At 46.2% G+C, this 24,567-nt stretch overlaps 1 protein-coding gene across 1 annotated transcript; it reads right to left on the bottom strand.

Moving 5' to 3' along the window:
* Positions 1–3,172: 3,172 nt before the first annotated feature.
* Positions 3,173–7,141, bottom strand: LOC130151741 (cytochrome c oxidase assembly protein COX20, mitochondrial). Its single transcript, XM_056344391.1, has 4 exons — positions 6,929–7,141; positions 4,704–4,818; positions 4,507–4,570; positions 3,173–3,927 (listed from the first exon to the last, which is right to left on the bottom strand). The coding sequence occupies exons 1-4, from the start codon at positions 6,959–6,961 to the stop codon at positions 3,786–3,788; spliced, it is 354 nt and encodes a 117-aa protein (XP_056200366.1). The 5' UTR covers positions 6,962–7,141; the 3' UTR covers positions 3,173–3,785.
* Between the last annotated feature and the right edge of the window lie 17,426 nt (positions 7,142–24,567).

Raw genomic sequence — 24,567 nt, 5'->3', positions numbered from 1 at the left:
AAAAAATCATTGAAGCATCATCCAAACATACTGTAAAACCTTTGTTTTGATCAGTTTTCCAAAATCTATTTGTTTCAAACTTTAAATGGAGCAAACCAAACAACTTTCACTGGTGACCACTGAGCTTTTGCGTTAAACGCTTGGATAGGAATGAGAGAAGTACGGGGATTAGTCCACTAAGCTGGCAAAAATCGTTCACTTGGGAGCTCATTACAACCCAGTTCCCACAGTACTTCATTGTTACCTGGGTTGCTTACACCAGAAATAACAAATGTACTTCCCCTCGCCCACTTAAAAAATGAAATAAAACATCACCCTACCAAGAGCCAGGCTCCGTGGCAGGAGGTGACCTTTCCTTTGCAGCACGGGAAGATCTGGGGTGGGTGGTGGTGCACACAGACCAGCCTGGAAGCCTGCAAAATGCAGGGAGAGCCAACGCCTCCCAAAAATCTCTGCTTGGGTACAGCTGTAAATGACGAGTTTGGGGTGACGCTTATCATCGCCTCTGCTGCCAACTTCCAAACGGTTCCTGGGTGCTGAGCCTGGCACAATGGTCGGTGGCTGAAGCATGGACATTTGCTTTAGTGAAGGCGCTGAGGAGCAGCCACATCTGCTCGCACACATCTCTATTAATGGAGATAGCAATTCACCTCAGATTGCCGTGTTCCTGCCCGTTGCCTTGACGGTGACCTTCTGGAACGGCTTGGAGGACAGGCGCCCTTGCCGTGTGCTCCTGCAAGCACCTTTTCCCAAAAGTATCGCTGCCGGGGGGAGTGGGAAGAGCAAGGTGTGGAGGAGCACAACGGGCCACAAACCCACCTGTTTATTTTGGTGGTGGTTTAGATTGCTTCAAGGGAGGATTTGAACTTCAGGGATAAAAGCTAAGCGTGCTTGTCAGTCACCATGGAAGTCACCAAGTAATGTTAACTCAGTAAAATAAACAGGATTTTAGCAACTTTATAGCTTAAAGTTCCTATACTTCATTCTCTCATTCAGAGGGGCTGAAACCCAAACGTCTTCAAAATTCGTATTTCTCTTCCTTTCTGGGAACTGTCTGGTAAGCTTTAATTTGAGAAATATTTTGAACCTTGTTAAAACAAGAACTATCACATCTGTCATTAGCAGCAACACTTAAAGATATCAAGTCTGACTATAAAACACAGATGGATGCTGTGTATTTCCACCAATAACTTAGATTTAAAAAAATTAGAGTTAATAGGGATATGGCTCACTAGCTTAAAAAATAGTTAGGGAATTGTTTTCAAATGTTAAGATTACTCCTATTAAGTTACAACAATTTTTTGTTTTCTTGTGAATGTACCCTAATTTCTGACAACTAATAACTTTGAGATTTGGGGGTTTTGTCCTGTCCTTCACCTTTTCAACAGGGGGTTGTAACCCATCAGTCCCTTTCAATCCACTTCCCATAGCTGGCGCAGAAGCAGCTGTAGCTGTAGCGAGGAATTATGCCAGACTTTTTCCCCTGCACGTTTAACCATGAGCATTCTTCCCCCTGCTATTCCACCCCCACTGAGTCCTGCTCACAGCTTACTCGCCGTAACCCCCCCGCCCCCCTCAGTGAAGGCTCCGACTTTTGGTTAGCTCAATTCCACCTCAAGTTTTACTAGCTAAGGAAGCTCAAACGTGCCGGCCACACTGCCTGCACATCGCCTCTTTCCCCATTTTTCTGTTAACATCTGGCATACTCACTTTACACTTTGCACAGTGGAGCAGAAGTATTAGATCAGTTATCTGTGCAATGCAGATACATCTGGCATGTCAAAGTTACTGGCCAGAATTGCTAATACTGTAGTTAAGCTGCTGTTGAGCTAATATCCTTAAATGCAGTAGCTTAAACCAACACCAAACAACACCGGAGAGGATCTAATGCTGCAGTTTTCCCCAGATTTTTTAAATTTACAGAATCTCATGATGCTTCTCCTTTTTTCTCATCAGTCACAGTACTTGTGCATTTTGAAGGGTGCCATTATGTGCATGCTGACTTTTTTCCTGTCAGTACAAACCAGCATTCTCTTCTTTCTCTACAACTGCTCTTTGCCAAAGAGTAAATTTTCATCTGCCTGCTTTTGTTTCCTAAACTCCCCGGCTGAACTATGACCTCGCAGCCAAAAGACCCCCTGCTTAGGTTGCAGTTCCTTTTCTTAGGTCAGATAGGAAAGAACTCAACCATGTATTAAAATAGGCCATTGCTAAGTCCTGGTTTGTGGCTCGCTCCGTTCCCCACTGCTGCTCCAAGGGCTTTACGAGGCAACAGCTCCCACCCCAAAGGGAAGGAGCCTCCCCCCACCCCCAGCACAGAACCAGGGGAAACATTTTGCTCTTCAGAATTAAGTTAGCTAACTGTTAACTTCTGAGTTTAGACTTTGCAGTGAGGGCAGGAAGTGTTTCACTGCGCTAGTTCAGGTTTTCTGGAGTCTTTACACGTAAAATTATTAAAATGAAAGGCCTCCATAAAAACCTTTTTTTATTGTTTTCTCCAGAAGAAACGAAAGGAAGAGGGGAAAAAAGGAAACAGAGTGTACAGGTTTGTTTTCCTCTTGTAAGAGGCTAATCCACAGGGGGTAAAAGTTTAATTATCTCAGTGTAAATAACATGTTTGTTTAATGCTTTCAAGTGTATTTCCAAATTAAATAAGTAGAGCAACGCTGCTGTTACAACTGGATTCCCAAACCTCCCCACACCAACCTGAGTTAACAACAGATCACAAACTCCCTCAGACAAAGTATAAGGTGGGGGGAAAGGACTATTTTTGCTCAGTGAATGCCTGACCAAAAAGTGCTTACAGCATAATACACTATAAATCATTTTGTGAAAACAATAAATACATTGTGTCACTGATGTAAACAGAAGCAAGGAATGTTACACCCATCACTCATCTTTTTACCAATATGCAATTAGACCTAACACTGTATTTCCAAGTAAGATGGTTTCCTTAAAAAAAGTACCACTATATAATTTCAACTGAACGTGTACCGTGAAATATACAAGTAGAATATGCCTTTTTTGATTTAAAACCCCACAAAACCTACTGACCATCAGTACTTACAAAAAATACTAAAAAAAATTATTACTCCACCAATTGTAAAGCAATGCCCTAAACAGAAGCGCAAGATTTTTAATCGAGTAAAAAGATTAGTTACATACCTTAGACTGCTTCTGAAATTTGGTTTTATTCTTGGTTTCACACAGAACAAAGATGGAAATCCTTCAACTTCACAGTGTATACACATTATCTGAAGTTATTTTGCAGCTGAAATCTCACAAAGGCTACTGATATCACCCATCTTGCACAAACAAAGAATTCACCTACTGTTCAAATATTCCTGGTTTTACAAACAGCACAATTAACAGTAGCACTGAAGGATCCATTTACTCAAGACAACAGCTGATAAAAATACTTCTCTGTATTTGAATGAGATCTAATTAGAACTTTGCTAAAACGAACCATTCAGTTTATAATGGAAGTTAACACAGTCCCAAAACACTGTCATTAATCCTCCGAGTGCCTGCAATACACCCCATCGGTTCCCAAATGTGTGGTAGGAGGTCATTTCTCACTGTGTACATAGTCATACACATACACGAAAAAAAGGCAAGCTTGTACACCGACTTCACAGATTTGCTATGAATTTCTTGCTTGGATTTGCTAGGAAAACCAGCATGATTTATCAGGTTCAGGCACCTCACCCATTCACAGGGAAGACTGCCATTCTTGGACCACCTTCTCCCACGGCTGTATTAGCCCACAATTCCTCCATAGCAGGCTATGAATCACTTCTTTCATTGCCAGTTTGTTTTCTTTCTGGATCAAGAGAACTGCCTTCAAATAAAATTTTGTTTCTCATTCCTTCTTTAAGCACTCTTTGGCGGATCCTCTGTTGGGCCAAATTGTACCTGCAGTAAAACCTAGAGGAGGGGATGAAAAGAAAACGTAATTCCCTGCTTAATACGTGACAAATCAGAGTTACTCAGCCAGCTGAAAAGTTGAAACCACATATAATAACGGTAGTAAAAGTCATTATGAAATGATGCACCATGAAAATACTTGGCTAACTGCTATTTCTTTAAGGCAAACATTACGCAGCCACTGAGGAGCAAGATATACAAGCCCAATGGAAAATGCTAATTTCTGCAATATGGAAATTAATTTAATGACCTTGTAGTATGCTGCCTTTATAATTAGGACAGAAGGATGGCATATGTGAAGGAAAAAAGAAAGAATTAAGAAAGATTGAAGTAACTGGGTGGCTTGACCTCTTAGGATTCAAGAAACAATAGCAAGTTTTTTTAAAAAAATAACAAAAATTCAAAGACATTGAACTCTCTTCCTTTAAAAAAATAAATATTTGGGGGAGAAGGAAGAGGACGCTTTGCCAGGCAAGATTTGTATGGAGTTTCTAAAACACTGTGAAAGGTCACACGGGGATCACGTTGTACAAAGCAGCCAACATAGGTCTGTGAAAATTCAAGAAGAGTTTTACATACCAGTATCCTAACATTGTGCAAATAAAGCCACCAACTGCAAAGTCACAAGATCTTCTAACTCTACCTGAAAGAAAAACAAAAATCCTCAGAAAAAACCTTGGATGACTTCCCATTATTAACAAAACCTAACAGCACATACAAATCAATTTTTCCTTGCAGAAATATGTATCTAAAAACTAGAAGGAGTAAGTACTTACTGGTTGCTAAAAAATGTCCAAGACCCACAACTAAAGATCCCAGGGATCCATAGAGCACTGACTCTCGTGCACATGGGACGCTTTTGACATCAAGAAATCCTAGGAGTTTAAAGGACTGTAAGAAAAAAAACACACCATAGATTTAAAAAATTGCTTTTGTAGAAGTCTACGATACCAACTCCACAGTAAAACTGAATCGTTGTCTGAGGAGTCAGAAATAATCACTTGAGGATTTCCTACTTCCAGGGTTATATCTGAGGAAAAGGGAACATACACAGCTGCGTCAGGAATAGTTTCCAAAGAGTTAACTATTGATTTAGGCAACATCATTTTGTACAAACCTGTTGATCCATCCTTTCTATTGAATATTACAAAGGAACGATTTCATTTTTTCCTTTACATTCCCCCAAAAAGGAATGGAGAAAACCTTTAAGAATCCAGGATCTTTATTCAAAGCCAACAGACATCACAACAAACAGGGAAGGTTACAATCAATTATGCCATTAGTTATGCCACATAATTTTAGTACCTGAAAAGGCAAATGTGCTTGGAGAAAAAAAAAAGCAAAGTTACTGGAGATTGTTCAAGTAGCAGAGAACCTTATACTGAACACTGAATAAAAACATTTATAAACCAGTAATTTTTAGCCTAATCCTACGTATAGGCAGGGGCTGTACACAGAAATTCTTCTATATACAACAGATAAGGTTTAAACGAACCTACCAGTAAAAATTATTTGAACTATTTCACACACTGTCGCACATCTGTGACCTACCCTAGCTAGCATCTATCAGTTTTCTATTTTCTATTTAAATATTTCTATTTAATTTTCAAATGGAAATTACATGTGGCATTCATAAACCCAAATGTGAACTGACAAACATGTTTTGCATTTCAGAGGTGCCTACGCTGGCTCCAGCATCATCTAAGCCTTCTAACTTGGAATACAACTCTTATTTCCCACCTGACACATCCTTGCAAATGCACCTTGGTGCCACAAGCAGGAGTGAGAAACTACGTACAGAAAAGCCTCAAGATAACATTGGTCAGGGTTAATGTGGCTACACTGTAGTAACATCTGCACATCTTTCGCTAGGGCATGAAAATTCATCTACATTCTATCGTGTTTAAACCCTTAGACCATTAAATACCACATGTGCAACTGTGCCAACTGAATTCTTGTGTAAGATGCTTTTAAAATGGTTTTGTTTTTTCTTGGTAAAGCTACGTACTTGGACAAAGTATATTTTGAAGATGAAGTATTATAGTTAACTATCTGTGGAGGGCTGACGGCTCTGTGAGACACTGTGAGAGGTCTGACTGGTAATGGGGATGGCAAGCATCTGACAACAGCTGGATTTGTATGCACGCACGGAAATCCCCATCAATAATTTTATCCATGTTCCCTATGGACACCCATCAGCTGTTTCCACATAATCCCCGCGTACAAGTGAGACAAACAGGATTTGGTCTAATCTCCTAATGAGTAATTTCAAGTACTCTCATATGGAAGAAGTCATGCGATATGTTGCTGTTGTTGGCTAAGAAGGTATCCCTGCCACATCCATGCAGCATGAGGCAGCCTTTTAAAATAGTATTTCACCTGTTGCTATACTTGAAATCACTGATTGCGACGCTAACTGCTGCCGTGACATAGGCTCAAGCGCCATGGCAGTGTTTCAGCCTGGAGAAAGCCTTGAGGAGGGTCTGTGGGGAAACATGTGCACACGCACTCCCCTTCACTTGGCCCTGCGTGGGTTTCTGTGTGCTCTTCCCGTTATTTCCTCTGGAGAAGAAAAACCCTGCGGGGCTTCAAGACTGGTGTGCGAGAGCCCCTGTTCTCCTCAGCGCTGCTGGCGCCACCGACACGCGTGGGCGCGGGGAGCTCCTCCTCCTCCTCCTCCTCCTCCTCCTCCTCGTCTTCCTCCTCCCAGCGCCCGGCAGCGCTTCAGCGGGGCGCTCAAGGAAACCTTCAAACGCGTGGAGACCCCCACGCACGGCCACCCCCCTGCGCCTGGGGGGCTCCAGACCCGGCCCTGCCGCCTCCCGCCGCCCGAGCTCCCTCAGCCGCCCGCCCGCCCGCAGCCGGCCCGGCCTGAGGGGCTGCTGGCGGGGCATAGGGGCAGCGCTCCGTAGAGGAGGGAGGGCTACGGCCACGTTCGGGGCGAGAAGGGCCCTCGCCGCACTGCCCCCCCCGCCCAGTACATCCATCCCGCCTCCGTTACCTTCCTCGGCTCAGAGTCGCCCTCGCCCGCCATGACGCGACAGCGCCTTTCCCGGCCCGCGCCCCCTCCCCCGCCGCGCACCAGCGAGGCCGGACTACGGCCGCGTAGAGAAGGCACGGGGAGCGGCCGCTCTAGCCGCCCCGGCCCGCCCCATCTCTATGGTGCCCGCGGGGCGGGGAGGGAGGGGGACGGCCGAGCGTGCCGGCGCCATTTTAGGTCTAGCGCTGAGATTCCAGCAAAATCCTTTGTTCAGTGAAATGGGTCACGGAGCAGGGCGCGCGCACGCACGCACGCACGCCGGGGCGGGAGGGGGAGGGGGGATGAGGAGGAGGAGGCGGGAGCGGGCGGGCGCTGGCGCTCAGCCCGGCCACCCCCCCCGCCGCTCCGGGCGGGCCCCTGTCTGGCCCAGGCCCCGCCGTGCGTGGGGGGCTGTTTTCTGTGGGGGGGCTTTGGGGGGCAGCCCCGGCACCCTGAGAGGCCGGTGCCGTGTCACTCGTGTCCTTTATGCGTGGGGGCCACAGGCGGCCTGCACAGGCCTCCCTGCTGGTTTCAGGCCGCAGCGCCCCGCCGCGGGACGCAGAGAAGGTTAAAAGCAGCTCCCTGCGCTGTGGTGTGCCATAAATCCCCGAAGAGAGGCCCTGCCTGGTGGCCTAGGCCCCGCCTGGTGGCCTAGGCCCCGGCCAGTCTGAGCTGAGTTATTAAAAGCTAAAAGAGTAATAACACGGCTAGGAGACGTAAATGTGCTCAGTGAGTAGCCCTCAGTGGCAGAGGGAGGTGGTAGGTCCTTCCCTGGGGGTTGGCAGCCAGAGCTGCACGGCGTGGCAGGTGGGGTCTCCAGGAAGGTGCTGGAATGGGGTGAAGAAAAGGGCATGTGCAGCTGGGAGAGGGCGTCCTGGTGGCAGGGAGAAGGAGACAGAGGAAGAATGATTTCAAAAGCAAGTGCCCTTGAGGATGATTCGGGGCGGGATGTCTGCAACTAAATTAGAGAAAACCCTAGTGGGTTTGTTACCGAAATCTCGGAATGAAGAACTTACCGACACCAATGTGATGTAGATAAGCAGACGCTTCTTTATTGATGGCCGGGTGCGTAAGTGAGGCCTCTCACAATCAACGCACACCATGGTTCAAAATCATGCACCTTATATAGAACTTATTCATGCATATTCATTAAATATTCATGCAGAATCATGATATTTCCCGAAAATCATTAACATACTCTCCTCCCATATCCAATTCTGCGCAGTAAAGGTTAGAAAGGTCTAGAAATGGGTCTGGGGTATTATTCGGGTGGGTGGTACTTGAGTCAGTGGTCGCGATACCCCCTGCCGGAATTACCTTTCACTTAAGGTAACTGTTTCTTGGCAGGTAACTATGAGTTGCTTCACTTGACTCTACCCAGTTCACATTAATTCCCATTTTGACATTTTAGTACATTCTCCTAGGTTACATATAAACAATCATCTTGAATCTTAAGTCCGTTATCTAAGTTCTAAACATTCCTACTAGGTGATTCTGACCAATTCCTTCGGCCTTGGTACGGGGTTATACAGAGGATTTCATAGCAGCTATAGCTGTACAAATAGAAGTTTCATTAAAATATTTCTTATAACTCTATATTCCTATTAAAATAACTGTGTAAAATCAAATGTGGTTAATTAATTCTAACTTATTAGCAAATCTGTGACAGGTTCAGTGAGGGTAAGTCCTGTGCTAAATCAGGTAGACATCCTGAAAACGGTCCCTGAGACACGTAATTGTACCTGTAGTGATATCTAAAGAGGTAAATAGTGCTAAGTAGCATAGGACAGAGTTTTATAGTTCTGCAAGATACTGTAACAATAATTTTGCTGCAGGAAAACAAGTGCCTACCTGCTGAGTAGTTAAATTTAGAAACTTTTCTCTCTTAGCAGTGAAGTGTAACAGGGATGAGAAATGCTCTTTGGTTTAAAAAATGGTATGTCTCAAAACAGGGTTACTTTCCTAGGGGAAATGAGATCTCTCCAGACCTTGCTAAATATTATTTTTGTATGAGGTGTGATTTTTTTAACCCTGAGGTCTTTTTCACAAAACAAAATTTAGGCCTATCTTGGGGTTTTTTTCTGTCATTATGTGTTTTCAGGATGTTGGAAACAATCTGCTTTTACACATAATCAATTTTCATGTGTCATGAGTTGAAAAGTGCTACTGTACATTTACAGAAGCTATTTTAAATTTCTGTTGGATTAGAAACAAGTCTCAATCCTTCCAACAGTCCCAATCTAGCACCATTTTATCATCTTTGTGGACTTTGCAGGCAATGCTCAGAATTCATGGAACACTGATTTATTATGTTTACTACCCATTTTTAAAAGATCAGTGAACATTGCTTGAACTGTGAGTAGTTTAGCCTGTTTAATATATATTATATATGTAGTGCTGCAAACGCAGGATGTTTGCTATAATACGTGAAACCCAAAATTATTGGCATGATCTTTCTGTGGAAAATTTTTTAATGTCTCTTCTTATCTTAGTTGGCCCCCAAAAATGTAATAGCATTTTATTAAGCAATGATAAACTTTGATGACTATAGTGAGAAATCCCAAGAGCATACTGATATGCCTGCCATTAACAAGGCCACAGTGGTGAAAAGTAGACACTGCTTTTACTGCCGATGAGGTGGCTTGGCCTGCAGAAGTTTGTGTTTTTAAGGAGAAGAATGGAAAGATCTTTTTTTGCTTTGAAACAGGAAATTGATTTTAGAATGAAGGTGCTGGAGAGCAGAGCACACAAACTGAGCATCTTCTGGCTGGTAGTCAAGAATAGGCTAAGGAGAAGTGTGTGGTTTTCCCTACGTGTCAGTTATCCCTTTTCCAAATACCTGATCCATACAAATTACACAGAAATATCCATTGACAATAAATGTATCATTCTAATTTTTTCGTCTTCTCTTTGGTACTCATTGATCTGCTTTATTGCTGCACCTCACAGTTCTGCTTCATCTGTTTTAGCAGTTGCTCTAAAGGTAGTAACTGTTACCCTTGGAGGAATTGGAAGCATGCAGAGGGCTGCTTGGCAGTGCTTGGGAGCAGGGCAGACACTTGAGCTGGAGCCTCCTTAGCTTAAAAGCAGAGGGGCCACTGGCACAACACTTTAGGATAGCCTGAAGTGTGTGGCTGGCTTTCCTTCATGGCCTGTAGGGACCTGAGATGTTGGGGTGTTGGGGGGCTTGGGGCGATGTCCTCAGGCTCTTGAGGAGGGCAGGGCTCTTGAAGCAGGGGCCTCGTACTTCTGCTTTTCTCCCGATGTGTTTTGAAAGCTCTGGACGTAGGATGTTCTTTTTCACATGCAGGATTTGAATAAAAATGCAGATAACTAATTCTAGCTAGCTAAAATGCAGGTTTTAGCCTGGTAGCTGATGAAGTGGGATGAGGCTCTGCGGGCATGCGGTACTGTTCCATGTATGAGGGTGGTAGTACAGGGAATGCGCCTGCTGCCTTGCCAGCATGATTTGCTACAAGGGCTGGACCAACCTTTGATTAAACCCTTGGTACAGCTGGCCCAGCAGAGGCACATCTTGGAGCATCTCTGTTGTATCCTATCAGTGTGTCCTACAGGGAAGGTGGCTGAGCAAGAGCCCTGGCCTACGTGCCTTCGGCCATTGACAGGGACACTGCGCTGTTTCTGGAAGCTGGGCACCTTGTGTATACCTTTGGGATTGCTGCCTTGGTTTTCTGATGCTAAAGGACATGACTGATACAGAAAGATCTTTCCGTAATGACATTATCTGGAGCTGCAGACCCTTGGAGAAGCTGCCTATGCACGCTTAGTTTTCCCCATCGCAAAGTGGTGACTGACACTCGCTCTCAGTGGTTTGAACTTTCCCTATATTTATGCAGTCCTTGTTTTTATTAGTGGTGATCAAAAAGGTGTAGCATCCTTCAATGGGAAGCTGCATGCCTGTCCACTCCATCCTGAAATTGCCAGCTTGGGAACGGTTTGGATTGGTCTTTGGCAGCAATCCTTTTTCTGTCCCATCCCCCTTCACCTCCGTGTTTAAAGGTCAGGCCAGGCAAAAAACTCTTGTCAGTCCAGCAGTGAGAAAGAGGTGACCGCGTACAGGACATGGAGCAGTGGGCAAAAGGCACTCGCGTCACAACAGTGCAGACGGGAACCTGGCTGGCTGGCTGACTTGTCCAGTGCTTATTTCCTTCATCACACAGAGCACTTTCATGGGGAATCTGAACCTATGTGCAAGGATCTCATCACTTGTGAAACAGTTCAGGCTGTACTCCCTAGGAGGAGCAAGCCATCACACAAACGTGGAATTTCCTACCTTTAGCAGTTACTCCTAGACCACGTAGCTTTGTGGAGAAGCAAGGACCTGAAAAAGGTGTGACAGCCTGTCCTAAGAAATACATTTAACAGGCAGTATGGATGATAACCACTTCAGATTGATGGCTACCATAGAATTTCCAGATAATAAGCCTTCAGTGAGATGAATTAATCTCCGCAGGGGTTGCGTGCTCTGCCCGGGTAGGTTGTGAAGGCAGTCCTGGTCTGTCTGTAGCAGTTGTTACTGGCAAGTAGGGGCTGCTCTGCCTGTCAGTATCGAACCACTCTCAGCTTTGCCTTTCAGCTTAAAATGTTCCAGACTGGGCTCCCAGCACCAGCAGCAGTCCCAGCCTTCCTCTTCTTTGCTGGGCCATCCTGCCTTCTCCTTTGTACCACCAGCTCTGCCACCTGATGCAGCTGAAAAGTAACGCTACACAAGAAGCTGTTTCCCGGCCAGTGTGAGGGGAGAAATGCTGATCTTTCGAGAGCAGTGCAGAGTGAGATCAAGTGCTGCAAGAAATTGCTCTGCTGAAGGTGTTGTTTGCTAGGTACCAGGCTGTTAGGTTCCTGGGCTAGTAGTTGAGGCATGGCGCAAGACAAATTTTGGAGATGTCCACAGAGTATTTTTTATCTGTCTTCATGGTCACCCTGAAGCTACTTAAATAGCAGCCCAGCAATTGCTTGTGGTGATCATGTGCTGTTGCGTAAGCTGTGAAAGCAAGGGGGACACAGAATTGCCAGGAGGAAGATGGTTATTCCACACATGTCCTCAAGTTGTCATGAGGGTGTTTGTCCTCCAGGAGAGGAACATTGTGTTACTGGATGCAGGTGTGTAGGAATTACATATTTTGATAGTTTTGCGGCGTTAAATGGTTATTTTGATGGCTTCAGAGACTGCGCAGTAGGTTATGTCTGAGTAAGCACCCTTGTGGGGCCGGGGCAGGCAGGAGTGTGTGCAGGCTGCTGTTGCCAAGGCAGTCAGCAAGCACGCTTGTGCAACTGAATAAAAAAAAATTACTTTTTTTCCCCCCAAGCATTAATGCTAATGCAAATTAAATTTCAACTGCAAGACAGTTTTATTCTAGGTTTGCTTCGCTGATGGTTTCTGTGGGCTGACTTTTGCCTAACTTATTCCTAACTGCCTGTACAAATGATTGTTTCAGCTGGAAAATGTAAGAGATGTTAATTCAACATACTCTTCTAAAAGCTGAGGGAACAAGGGCAGGCTTCTAACGGCTTTATTTCTTCTGCCAGATCTTTAAATCTGTTTATCTTAGTCAGGCACTTGATTCAAAAAGGAAGAGGGGTTTGTCTTAAAAAAAAGAGGCTTTGTCTTAAAAAAAGAGGCTATGAAACATAAGGGTTTATAATTGTAGCTATTCTGTTAAATGTAGAGCTACATTTAGAATTTCCTAACTTATTAGCAGCAATTGGACTTAACATGCTTCTAACTAAAAATAGAACAGTTTTTCTTAATGTACTGAAATTTTTGATATATTACAAATTACTTGTATTTTATCTTTAAAGTGTGTCTTAAATGTGTAAGTGGCAAATACTGACAGATAACTATGCTTTCTTGTACATCACTGTAATTCACTTCAAGCAGATGATGGTAGTATTTATTTCTGCCATTTTTGGGTCCACTTTTTAAGTTGCAACTATGTAAGAGGTAGAACTTGTTTTCTGTAACAGAGGACATGAGGAGATTCATGCTGTTTCTGAAACAAGTCTGAATAATAATGGCCTAGAAACCATGGGGTTAGAGAAACACGAGTGTGGAGGGGAGCTCTTCTCTTGCCTCAAAGCTACTTTACTTAGGCCTGTTTCATTCCTAACATGTTTATCTTTGTTTTAAAACTTCCCCTTCCATTTCATGTCTTAATTTTTCAAAATACAGTAGCTGTCCTGAGGTTTCTATCATGAACGGTGTGGAGGACAGTTATGAACTCTGAGCCTCGAGTTCCATGTATGTCATATGAATGTGTCAGGCTTTATTAATTCCTGGGGGAAAACGGGAGACCAGAATGAGTAAGATATTTGTATGGTAATTGTTTCTTTTGGGATATGGTTTCTGAGAATTCGTAATGAACCAAAGAGGGTTGCGTCAATAAGAAATTTAGACATAAGCTGTTTAAACACGCACACGACAGAACTAGAAAATTCATTGGAGGGGAGGGGAAATAAAATCTCTTGAAGGCTTTTAAATGGTCAGGTGCCCTCTCATGCCCTCAGCACAAGTTGCTGGGGGCTGCAAGGGTATTCTGAGGAAGTATCATGGTGTGCTTCTTATGTCCTTACGCTTTTTCCTATATATCCAACGCTAGCTAGATTAACTTTTTGCATTACTTGCGGTGGCTCTTGCATTTTTACCAAGATTAGGCTAAAGCCCAGAGAAAGGAAAGAAATATTAATATTTCTTTAATGTACTATGATCTGGACAACTGGTTCATTTTTACCACAGACAGTGATAAATATAATGATATCACTGAACTGAAGGGTAAAAGAGAAGTGGTGTGCCAGGAGCCACTTTGATGATGTGTTTTGCATGCAGTGTGCCGTTAAAGTAGATTTATAATTAGCAGCATAACAGGGAAAGAAGAGTCACATTGAAGGAGCAGAGCATATCAGCGTAGACACCCCAATCAGGCAGCTGGAGAGGATGTTCAGAAATGATGCCATGTATCCACTAGAAAGAAAGTATGGGGCATCAGGTAGATCTCATTATATCTTGGGGGGTTTTGGGGTTTTTTCTTCCTTTTTTTTTTCTTTCTTCTTTTTTTGGGGGGGAGCAGGAGGTTAAGGGGCTGGGGTTTTTATTTTAATTTTATAATCAAGTACTGAACACTTTAGAGTAGGTTTTGCTGACTTATCCCCACCTCACTTTGTCTGGTGACACGACTGTCCGCTAGCACCCTGCCAGATGCAAGGTGTGAGGTAACAGTATACTCCTAAGACAGCTGCCGTCCAAAATACATGGAAAGCTTCAGACAAGTCAGGGTGTGTTTTTTTGTCATGCTGCAAAGGCTGGTTTCAGTATGTTAGGGCAGGATCTCCTGTGCAAAATAGTGCACCTTTGGCAAGGGGCAAGGGAAAGAAAGCTTTTGGTTTCAGAAGGATCTCGTAACAGCCAGTCTGCAAGGCTGAGATTTGAGAGATCAAAGTCAAGCACAGCATACTATTTCAAATCGGTTGTTCCAGATTTGCAGGCACCTCAGGTGTCCTGCTTTGGTGTCCAGATCTGTTGGCAAGGATTCAAGGTTTCTCCTGTTTGTGACAGGGATGACTTCATGTCTTGCACACTGAGAGTGTTAATTTAACATATAAATATTTCTGTACCTGGTGTGGTTTCTGCTGCTTTCTGAGAAGGATCAGATATCAAAAATACTTCGTGTCTTGTTGCTTGTGTTTTCAAATCCAGTATTTTTTGCTCTTTTCCTGGTGCCACACTGTGACCTGGCCTGAAGGCTGAGTCCGCCTGTTGGTAACTGGCTACCGAGGGCTACAACCTTCTGTCATAGCTGGGTTTTGGAGGATCCTAGTTTCTCCCTAAAACATCAGGTGCTGGGCTAAAGTCACGTACATCTATGAATTAACTCTATAGAGCACCTGTTGCAAGACAGCCAGCAGAATTTGGTGGGGGGCAGAAGCTGAGCTCTGTTGTTTTGGAAGATAGTAGGGCAGCTGGAGCTCTCTGGGCTGCTGGGGGAATTGTTCCCGGGTGGACCAGGGGGATTTGTGTGCACCTTCTGCACTGAACTGTTTGTTAATTATTGTCCCCCTCCATGTGCCCAGTGGTGCTGCTGAGGAAACCTTCAGGAGTCTCCCTTAGTGGCGAACCCACTGCTGTTATCCTCACCAGTGAGACAGCTAGCTGCTCCCTGAATTCAATTTCTGGCCTCCTGGGCATGGGCATCTCTTTGGTGGCTACCGGTCTATGCAGAAAGGTTTCTTTATTGATGCTGGTAATCCTATTGTCCCATACATTTTCCCATTCTGATAGTTTTATTTTGCCAGTTTGTCAGACTTGTGCCTTCTTGGTACCTCTGTGGGAGCAAGAGCAGAGACTAAACCTGTGCTTAATTACCTCACTTGTAAACTGTTTAAAATTCTTAGAGAGCTGGATATAATTGATGTCTAATAGATTAGATTTTCTGGTCTGCTAAAGCTAAAATAGCCTAACACAAGCCAGAGGTAGCTGGTGAGCTATTCTTCAGTCCTGGGGAAGTCGGTGTTGGCAGGAAGCTTCAACGACAAGCTTCATGGGCCTGGTGCTTCAGAGAGGGGCCATTTCTGAGGTGAGGAAGGGAAAGGAGTGCTTATTTTGATGAACAGTCCTTTAGAGTGCTAACTTGGGCTTACTCAAGTATAATTCTCAATAATAGTGTCAGTTCCATCCGATTCCCACCTCGTCCTTGCGCTCGGGAGCGATAACGTATGTTCCCGTATTTTATGGTTTCCTTTTTACGTTTGTTTACCTCCTGTGAGGGTACTTTAAAGTCATCGATCAAGATGATCGTTGCAATACAGCAGTTTTTTCTTAAATTCCACATCTTTTTTAAGTGCATGTAATGAATATTAAGAGAACTAATGCTGTTCCAAGGGTTTGGGGTTTGCGTTTTTTCCCAACCTAACTTCGGGCAAGCCTCAGATTTATTTGTAACATATTAGAGGTCTCCGTAAAATCTTATCTATAACTGGCATAATTATCTGCTCAGAAGAGAAAGACCAATCTTGTCTTGTGGCAAAAGAGCAATGCCTAAGAACTTCAGGCATTACGCTGTTATTTTTAAGTCAAATCATGGAACAATCCCCAAACCCTCACTGTTTAATTTATTAGGTCTTTCTCCAAAGAATGCAGAGCTGCTGTGCACTCAGAGGAGTAGAATTTAAGCATTTTGATTTTATTTAAAGCTCAGTAACCATCAGCTCCTTAGTTACTAGGGGTGTGTCTGCTAAGAGCAGTCTGTCACCTGTCACTGGGCTTGTGAGTGACTGTGATTTCAGATCCAGAGTTAAGACAGGTAATTAATGAAATCGTGCAGGCTTCAGTTGAGAAAAGTGCTAATTTTTGATATTGTTATCCACAAGAGTGCTGCTTTTTCAGTTAATTTCACATTCTTATGCAATTTCAATCTATAGTTACGAAGAATGACATATGGACCAATTTTAGCTCATTTGCAGAGGTGTCTGAATGTCCCTACAAACTGTCCAGAATCTGTGAATGTATATAAATGCTGGTTAAACTTATTTTTTTTCATAATTAATACAGCTTAGTTCCTGGAAACTTTCTAGAATCCATTTTGTTGCACATACACTGATATTTCACCAAAACACTAAGCTCCCTATTTCCTTAAAGCTTACTTATAACTTCAAATTTACTGAGGTTATTAGTTTGATTTGGGGGGAAAAAAAGAGGCCAGAGTACAGACACTGAATGTTTACAAGTGCTAAAACATCATGTAATCAGTGAAGAATAGCATCATTAAATAAAACAACAAAACCTGTTTTCTTGTCCAGAAAGATAGGAAATTGTTATTGGGCCTCTAGCCCAACAACAACGAAGTTACCATATTTAATGGCACTATAAACTCAGGAAAAATAGGGCTGGAAGGGATCCCAAGGTGTCACTTTGTCCAAAATTGCGTAGGAAATAGGAACTAGATGAAAACCGCACACAAATCCTTTCTGCCTTTAGCATCCTTCTTGCAATGTAACACCTTCAGGTCGTCATTGCGAATGAATGCTTCCACAAAATACTGATGTGAAGGGAACATTAAATGTCAGGTATTTAATTTTTAGTACCTGTATATTATCCTGTTGGTGCAGCCTGCTTTTGCATCCAGTGAACACGCCTGATCAGAGTAAATCAAACATCGGGGAGGGCTGGGATTTGGAGAGACAGGTACCTTACCCTGTATGTCTTCTGTCGGGAGTCAGGCTGGTCGGGACTGCCCGCATGGAGTGGGAGCCTGAGCAGTCTTGAGCGAAATAGTTGGCAGAGCCCCAAGAAGTGACATCTCTTTTGGGTTTTAGAGCCACGGTAGAGCAGCTGTCACTGTGTTCCCTTCTCTCCTGGGGAGGTGCTGCTGGTTGCTGTGTTGGTCTCCCCTCTGCCTTCCAAGCCCAGTATTTGCTACAGCTTTTGTAGATTCCTGGGAGATCCTGGTGCTAGCGGAGCTATGGCCGCCTGTGCTGCATTTGCCTCTGGCCTTACCGTGTGCAGTGTGGAAGCTGAACATGTATTTGGCTGTCTCCCCGCAAAAGGGTGGCCCCTGGACAACAAGCAGAGTGCCAACCTTCCCGACAGCCTCTGAATTGCCCTGGCGAGGAAGCAAGACTCTTCCTTCCCCGGTTGGCTTGGGACCCACCATCCCGTCCTCACGGGCTGTGTGTCCTTTTGGGCTTTCCTTGTGTCACCACCTGGCTGGGGGCTTTGACAACCATCCCGAGAGCCCTGAGGACCATCCCATGTTTCTCCAGAGCTCCGGGTAACCTGCTCTCGCTAGCTTTGAGTGTGCTAGCCTGTTAGAGGGAAGGAGGTAGCTACGATGACTTGTGTATTCCACCTTGTAGAAAGCAGTGGTGGAAGACTGCGTTTGTGTTGCTTTGTGAAGAGATGACAGGAAAGGGGAAGGAGCTGGTGTGTGATTTGCTTAAGTGCTCCTTTAAAAGGAGTTGGTGGGAAGTGGGGTGGTTGGAGGGAAGCTTGGTAAAGGCTCTGCAGGCAACAGCCACAGATGGGAAATTTGATAAAAGTTAGGGAGGTCAGAGGTGGAGCTGGTGGCTCCTGTCCTGGAGGGTTTGAAGGAATCTTCTCAGCAAGAAACGTCCTCCACCCCCTCCGTGATCAAAAGCTTTCTGTCTTTGCCCCGTTTCAGCTCTCTGGAGAGATCACCTATCCTTCCACTGACAGCTTCACGACCATACATGCCCCATGCTCCCTCCCCAGCAGGGTCCCGATAGGCAGACCTCCTCTGTCCCAGAAACTCTCTCTCCTGCAGGAAAAAGCACTGAGTCATGCCGCTATCTTTCTTCACCTTTGTCTTCCGTGGGCAGGTTATGGGCAGCTGGTCATCCAGGGCCAGGAGAGGCCATCACCAACCCTTGGGCCGTGTCCTCTGCGCCCTTCCAGGTCCCCCAAAGAACACAAATACTAGGAAAGTGGGCAGCTCTAGGCAAAGATAAGACATGTAGTTACAGAAACAGGTCAGCGAGAGTGTCCAAACACCACAAAGGCTTCTTGTTGCCACCATGCTGTTCTCACTCCGTCCCAGCAGTGCTGAGCACCCCCTACACATCTCCTCATTGACCTGCCATGGTTGGAAGGTAGTACACCATTGCTAAGTTGATCAGATCAGAAATACTCTGAAATTTCACTGCCTTTTTGAAGGTCCCTTCCTGCTTCAGAAACTATTTTAAAACCATATTCGGAATTTCCCAGGCTGCTTGCCAGCAGATACCGACCAAGGATGTTCCATCTGGGGGAAAATTCTTCCAGTTATTGGAAGCAAAGGTGTTCTCACCTACGTGTTGCCCTCAGACAGAGGAAGTGAATGCATGAGTCAGGTTAAAAAAAAAGTAAAATGCCTCTATTGTTTTATCACTCGTCAGGATACGCGGATTTCATATGTGTCATTTGCTTGACTCGCCTGCAGCAGTTCTGGGTGTGTATACCTGCCAGTCCCAGCCTCTTCTCACATTGCTGGGGATGCTCAAGTCATCACAGCTATAGGGCGGCAGAGGCACGGCAGCATCAGTGAACTGGAAGAAAACTTTGGTGTTGCAAGAGAAAGCTACAGAGAAAGTTCGGTGGTGCTGTCAGAAGGCCCTGCTATTGTGATTCGGGATGCAGTTCAGTTATCGCTGTGGGATTAAATTGCATTTTGTCAATGTCCCAGACAATTTCCAGTTAACAAGTTGCACTAGATGCTCTTTACGAGGCGGGGGTGTGTGTGTGTGATTTTCCTGTACTTTGTGTGCCACTATTGGAAAAGAACACTGGGAACCAATTCTGAAACTCATTGTCTCCACTCCCATATGACTGTGGGTCAAGCAAATTCTAGACTGAAAATTCGTTTGCAAGTTGATGCGTATGGCTGAACAGAAGTAAGAGAGACCAGCTGTGAGCAATCTGGGAGTCAAACATGAGCATTCCTATCCTGATCTGAAGGTTTGACTCTGAGGGTCAACTAGAGGCTTTGACAGCAAAGAAGAATGTAGGGACTGGCGCCCTGAGCAGCCAGCGTTGCTGCCTCTGCTGGGGTGGGCCCCCCACGTGCCCAGCTGTCCTTACGCTGCTCTTCTCCACTTTTCTTCGTGTGGCTGTCCAAGGCTTTACTCAGCGGGCCCTTACAAGGCAGGTAGACTCTCCTCTAGGGTTTCCTTGAGTCCCTCTCGTCTTCTGTCCAGGCTCCTGCCTCGTCTTCTCAACATCAGCTTAACTTCTGACCAAACTTCCTCCTTAAATCCTTGATTTGATGCAAAACCTGGCTTCTCTGATTGCTGTCCAAGACCTTTATTTACTATGGGACTCATCTCCTGGCTCTGTTCTGGCCCTAACCATTTAGGCAGCACCCTGGCACTGTATTTTTCCTAGCAGCTCCCAAGTGCTAAGCCATGGCTGGGCCAGCTGGAGCACGAAGCTGTGTACTTTGCAAGCTCATCAGGAAATGAGCTGATCCCTCAGGGAACGTAACCCATGTGGGCGAGAGGGTTTCAGAGGAAGGAGGTGGAGTACTCTGAGACAAATTATTCATCCAGGAAGAAAGGTGGTAGGCTGGAAAGCTGATTTCCTCACATCAGCCTCTACCTTCCCTGGCAAGGCTCCGAAGAGCATCTGAGCCTCTTCTGACATGAGCTGGGAGGAAGGGTGAGAAGGAAATCTGTGAAAGGCTGCCTGATGGAGAGCTTACTCAATCCTGCCAATCCTGTCCATGCCAAACAAGTTCCTTTCAACTACGTGTGTGTCCTTATTCCCATTACAGTACTAAATCAGCTGGAAAAGCACCTTGTGTTTGGCTGGCTGAACCGAGAGAGACCCAGCGCCGCTCTGTAGGCAGCTGGACTGTGCCCTGACTGCCCGGCAGCTTCAGCCTGAAGAACCCAAGCCACAGCTCCCCTCTGCACATTTAATCACTGCCTTGTATGTCATATAATGCATCCTTCTTTTGCTGTCTCATTTATGGAGTGACCATCATGTTCCTTTCAGCTAATTAATCACTTTATTGATAGGCTAAGTGTACACGTAAATTCAAGTCATTGGCAATACCATGTGTCTGTTCACTCTGCATCTTCAAATGCCACAGTGAGGCTCCTGAGCTACACGTTTCTTCCACGAAATACCGTATCTGTCTTCTGAGGGGCTTTGTTTCTCCTTTGATGGTCTATAGACCATCACGTTCTGCTGCTTAATTTAACATCTAATTGCTTGTTAGTCGTACTGTAAAGTCCTTTATGACTTTGTTACATGGTTGCAGTAATTAGTGTTTATATTCCCGAGGCCTGCGTAGCAGCGCTTTAATGCTGCATAAGGAGATGAAACACTCTGCAACAGTACAGATTGCTCCCAGGATTTTTAATTTTACATCCTCAAGTTTTGTAGAGCCTTCCTGCGAGAGTCTCTCAGAAACGGGGTCATGGGTAATCCAGTATAGTCATTTTGAGTGGATTTCACAGCAGAGATGCAGAAGTATATTTATGGGAGGCCTCTGAGATCGTGGAGCTTTCACTGCACCGAGGAACACGGGGACTTTTCAAGAACGATCACTTGTTCGTTATCGCTACGACCGGCTGTCATTTGCAGGGCGTGAACAAAAGTGTTTGATTTGATTGCCTTCAGCATTTCTGTATTCTTGACTACATTTTTGTGCAATGTTGGACCAACTTCCAGAAACATCCAAATTCATGCTAAAAATGAATTCCACCCTGCTAACATCTGTTTCCAGATGTTTTCTCTGATCTGCCTGATTATTATCCAGTGGGGAGACTTCCCACTGAAGTTCTTCCAGTGAAGCGATTCCCTGCAGGTGCTCACACTGTGTTGGGTTGACCAGGCACAGGGCACGGTCCACACATCTGGGCTGCCGCTGTCCTGGTTTCAGCTGGGACGGGGGTTAAACCACGACAGCCGCCTTTCCAGGAGCCGCGAGTGGCTGCGGTGGCGGTGGGCACAGCTTGTCCTCACACCACCCGTCCTGAGCCTTGGCCCCAGGCCTCCGCCGTGCTACCCAGCCTGGGCTGTGGCATTTCTCTCATCAGGCTAAAATGCCTTTCTATTCTGGTGGACTCTTTCCAAATGAAACTTGATCGAGGAATTAATAGTATGGAGGGAGAGTTAAGCTTTTTAAGTTTTGCATGGGTTTCTGCCAATGATTCCACCAAAGGCCGGCTCGCTTTCTTGCTGCGGAGCTTTGTGAGGCGTGACTTTGGTTTATTCAATAATACATGTATTTCTGAGAGCAGCTTACATAAAAGCTGGCTCATCCAGACTTTGTCTTCATACAAGGCTGATTTTTGACCACTCGGTGGCCATGTCATATGTGAGAGCAGACACTGAACGAGGTGTCCCCCGTTCAGGATGTGGGTAAGAGGGACAGGCAGCCTAGCAGTGACCACCCGTGTCTCTAACCCACCATTGCTGCCTTTACCCTTTCCATTCAAGGCGCATCGTCTTCTTGCAGCCTCTTGGAGATCTTGCCACATGATCATCCATTGCTGCTACTTCTGCAGGCTTGCCTTTCGTAGAGCAAACGATAGATTTCGGCCCTCAGAGATGGCAGCAGCGCGGCCTCTTGTACCCACCTGTACGGAGCTAGTGGGACCTGGAAGTCCCTGCTCCTTCCTCCTCCTCCTCTCCCCTGCCTGGGGCTTGGCAGGCGACGCAGCACGCGCTGCCCGCAGCTTGCCTTGGGGGTACCTGCAACTTCTCTGGAACTGTTTTTACGCAGGGCAATACAGCGACGAGTCCCTTTACTCTCATTAGAGCAAACCCAATCTGTTAGCTTTAATCTGGGAAGTCATTTTCATAACATGATTTCTGCAGCAGCCAGTTTCTATGGGAACTAAGAAATGACTCGCGGTGCATACAGGACAGACCGCTGACCTGCTTGTCCTTCCCTGGCCCATGCAGCTGGGCTTCCCTCCACTGTCACGGGCACCGCACTGCTTATTGCTGTCAGATGGACAGGCCTGGGCTCGGAGGCTTCAGATTGTTCCAGCAGCACCCCCCGAGGGCAGCGCCTTTCTGGGCTGTCAGCCGTCCCCCTCAGCCTGCCTCAGGGCAGCTGGTCCTGCAGCCGGGGGAGGAGGGCAGAGGGAGGAAGGGTGCTGAGATGTCTTCACCCCCTCCCACCACTGTGATGTTCCCAGGCCCTAGCAGCAATGGAAGGATTTGTGCTTTGCTTTGAATGTACGTGTGCCCCTTCCTTTTTGGACTCTACGTGACATGTTTTGCTCACTCCTTTATTCCACTGCTCCTAGCATACTCCTATAGGTTAAACAAGTATATTTAGAATACCAGTCCTACATGTGTTGCACTTAATTTACAAATATTCTTGGAATTCTTCCTAACTCCCACCAGAAATATCTGCTCTGGTTAAGTCTCGTCAGCTTGCCTGCTGGCATTTCCAGGTTAAGGTTCCGTTACCAGATTCTCTTTAAATGCACCAGGAGCAAACGCACCGTTGCACTTTTTGAGGCCAGCTTTGAAGAGCGAAGCTGTTTGAGCAGCGTAAGCATCAGCCTGTGCCTGTGGTGTGTCCTCGTTGAGATGTCCTGCCTGGAAAGTGCTCTTTTCCAGCCACAGACCGGGAAGGGATCGGCAAGAAGAAGGAGCTGCGCTCTTGCTGGGAGTTGTGACTGGGGTGTCCCAGCACTGTTATTCCGGCACTAAATGCGGCGGTGCCGAGTGGGTGCTTCCTTGGGAGCAGCCATGGGATGACTCCAGCATTTCCATAATCCAGACATTGACTTGTATCAGGAGAATTAACACCTGGCACCAGGTGATATTTTTTTAATTGGATCGTGGACTTCCTTGAGCTTTCAGCAGCCAGGCAGCTGTTGATGAGATGCAGTTTCTCTGGGTGGCTTTTGGAGTCAACTAGCCTCGAAGGTAAGCTCTTCCAGCCAGCCAGGAGCAGCCACCCCACTGTCTCAGCCCGTCTGCCCGTGGCTCCTGCTTTGCCTAGCTACCCGAGCTGGACGTGCCTCAGGTGCCTGCGGTCTCTGAACCCAGTCCCTGTGCCCACAGGAGGAACGAGTGCCTTGAGCCTCTCCTTTAGCCGCGTGGTGGCTGAGCTCTCCCATCCCCACAACCAGGGGTTTGCTACAGAAAAATCAGTTTCTACCTTTACTCTTGTTCCAAGCCTCGTACAAGCACGGCGAGGCAAGCAGAACCCCAGCTTTTTGTTTAAATGGGAATACTGCATTATGCAAACAGCAGAAGAGCCCTTGCTTTCCTCACCAAGCATAAAAGCCAGGCCGTTCATTTCTGCTGCTTGTCCAAGTGAACCGCGTTATTGACTGAGTGCCTTAAGCATGGCCCTGTACTAAAACCTGCAGTAGAGCCTTACCAATCCCACCCCACCTCATCCCATCCCACTCCTTCCCATTCTGTCCCATTCCATCACATCGCACCCCGTCGTGTCCCATCCTACCCGGTCCTGTCCCCTCCTGTCCCACCCTGTCCTGTCCCATCCCATCCCATCTTGTCACATCCCATCCCATCCTGTCCAATTCCATCCCACCCCATCCCATCTCTTCTCATTCTGTCCCGTCCCACCCAATCCTGTCCCACCGCATCCCGTCCCACCCTACCCCATCCCATCCCATCCCTTCCCACATCCCCCTCCCTCCCGAGGCAGGAGGCTCTGAAGGAGCCACAAACCCTGTCACACTCTGCCATGACTAGAGGTTTTGTCTGTGCAGTTGGGTGGGGAGAGGAGACTTGTCCGACCACTGACAGCCACCGTTTTACATTTAAAAGCAGCTTTAGCCCTTGGTCTGAGCATCCCCATGCCGAAAGGTCACTTAGCACTGGAATAATTGCAGGGGGGGCTTTCAAAGTCAGAGGAAGGGGACATCATGGGGAGGGGGGAACCGAGATGGAGCCCTCGAAATCCTTTGCTGGGTCTCCAGGAGCCTGTTCTGCTCATCGGTGCGTGGCTCTGGCTCGGGCCCCGGGCAGGGTGCGCTGTGCCTGCTGCAGCACCCCCGTGGCCGGGGTTAACCCCATGGGCGGCGTGTCCCCCCAGCTCTTGGCCCAAAGGCGCCCAAAGGCAGGGTGGTGTTGGGAAAGGAGCACCGAGAGAGCTTCTGCGGGCTGCTTGGAC

Source organism: Falco biarmicus, chromosome 6, assembly GCF_023638135.1.
Source record: "Falco biarmicus isolate bFalBia1 chromosome 6, bFalBia1.pri, whole genome shotgun sequence".
NCBI classification, from domain to species: domain Eukaryota; kingdom Metazoa; phylum Chordata; class Aves; order Falconiformes; family Falconidae; genus Falco; species Falco biarmicus.
The sequence above is the reverse complement of the archived record's forward strand: the minus strand, read 5'-3'. Positions and strand labels throughout refer to the sequence as shown.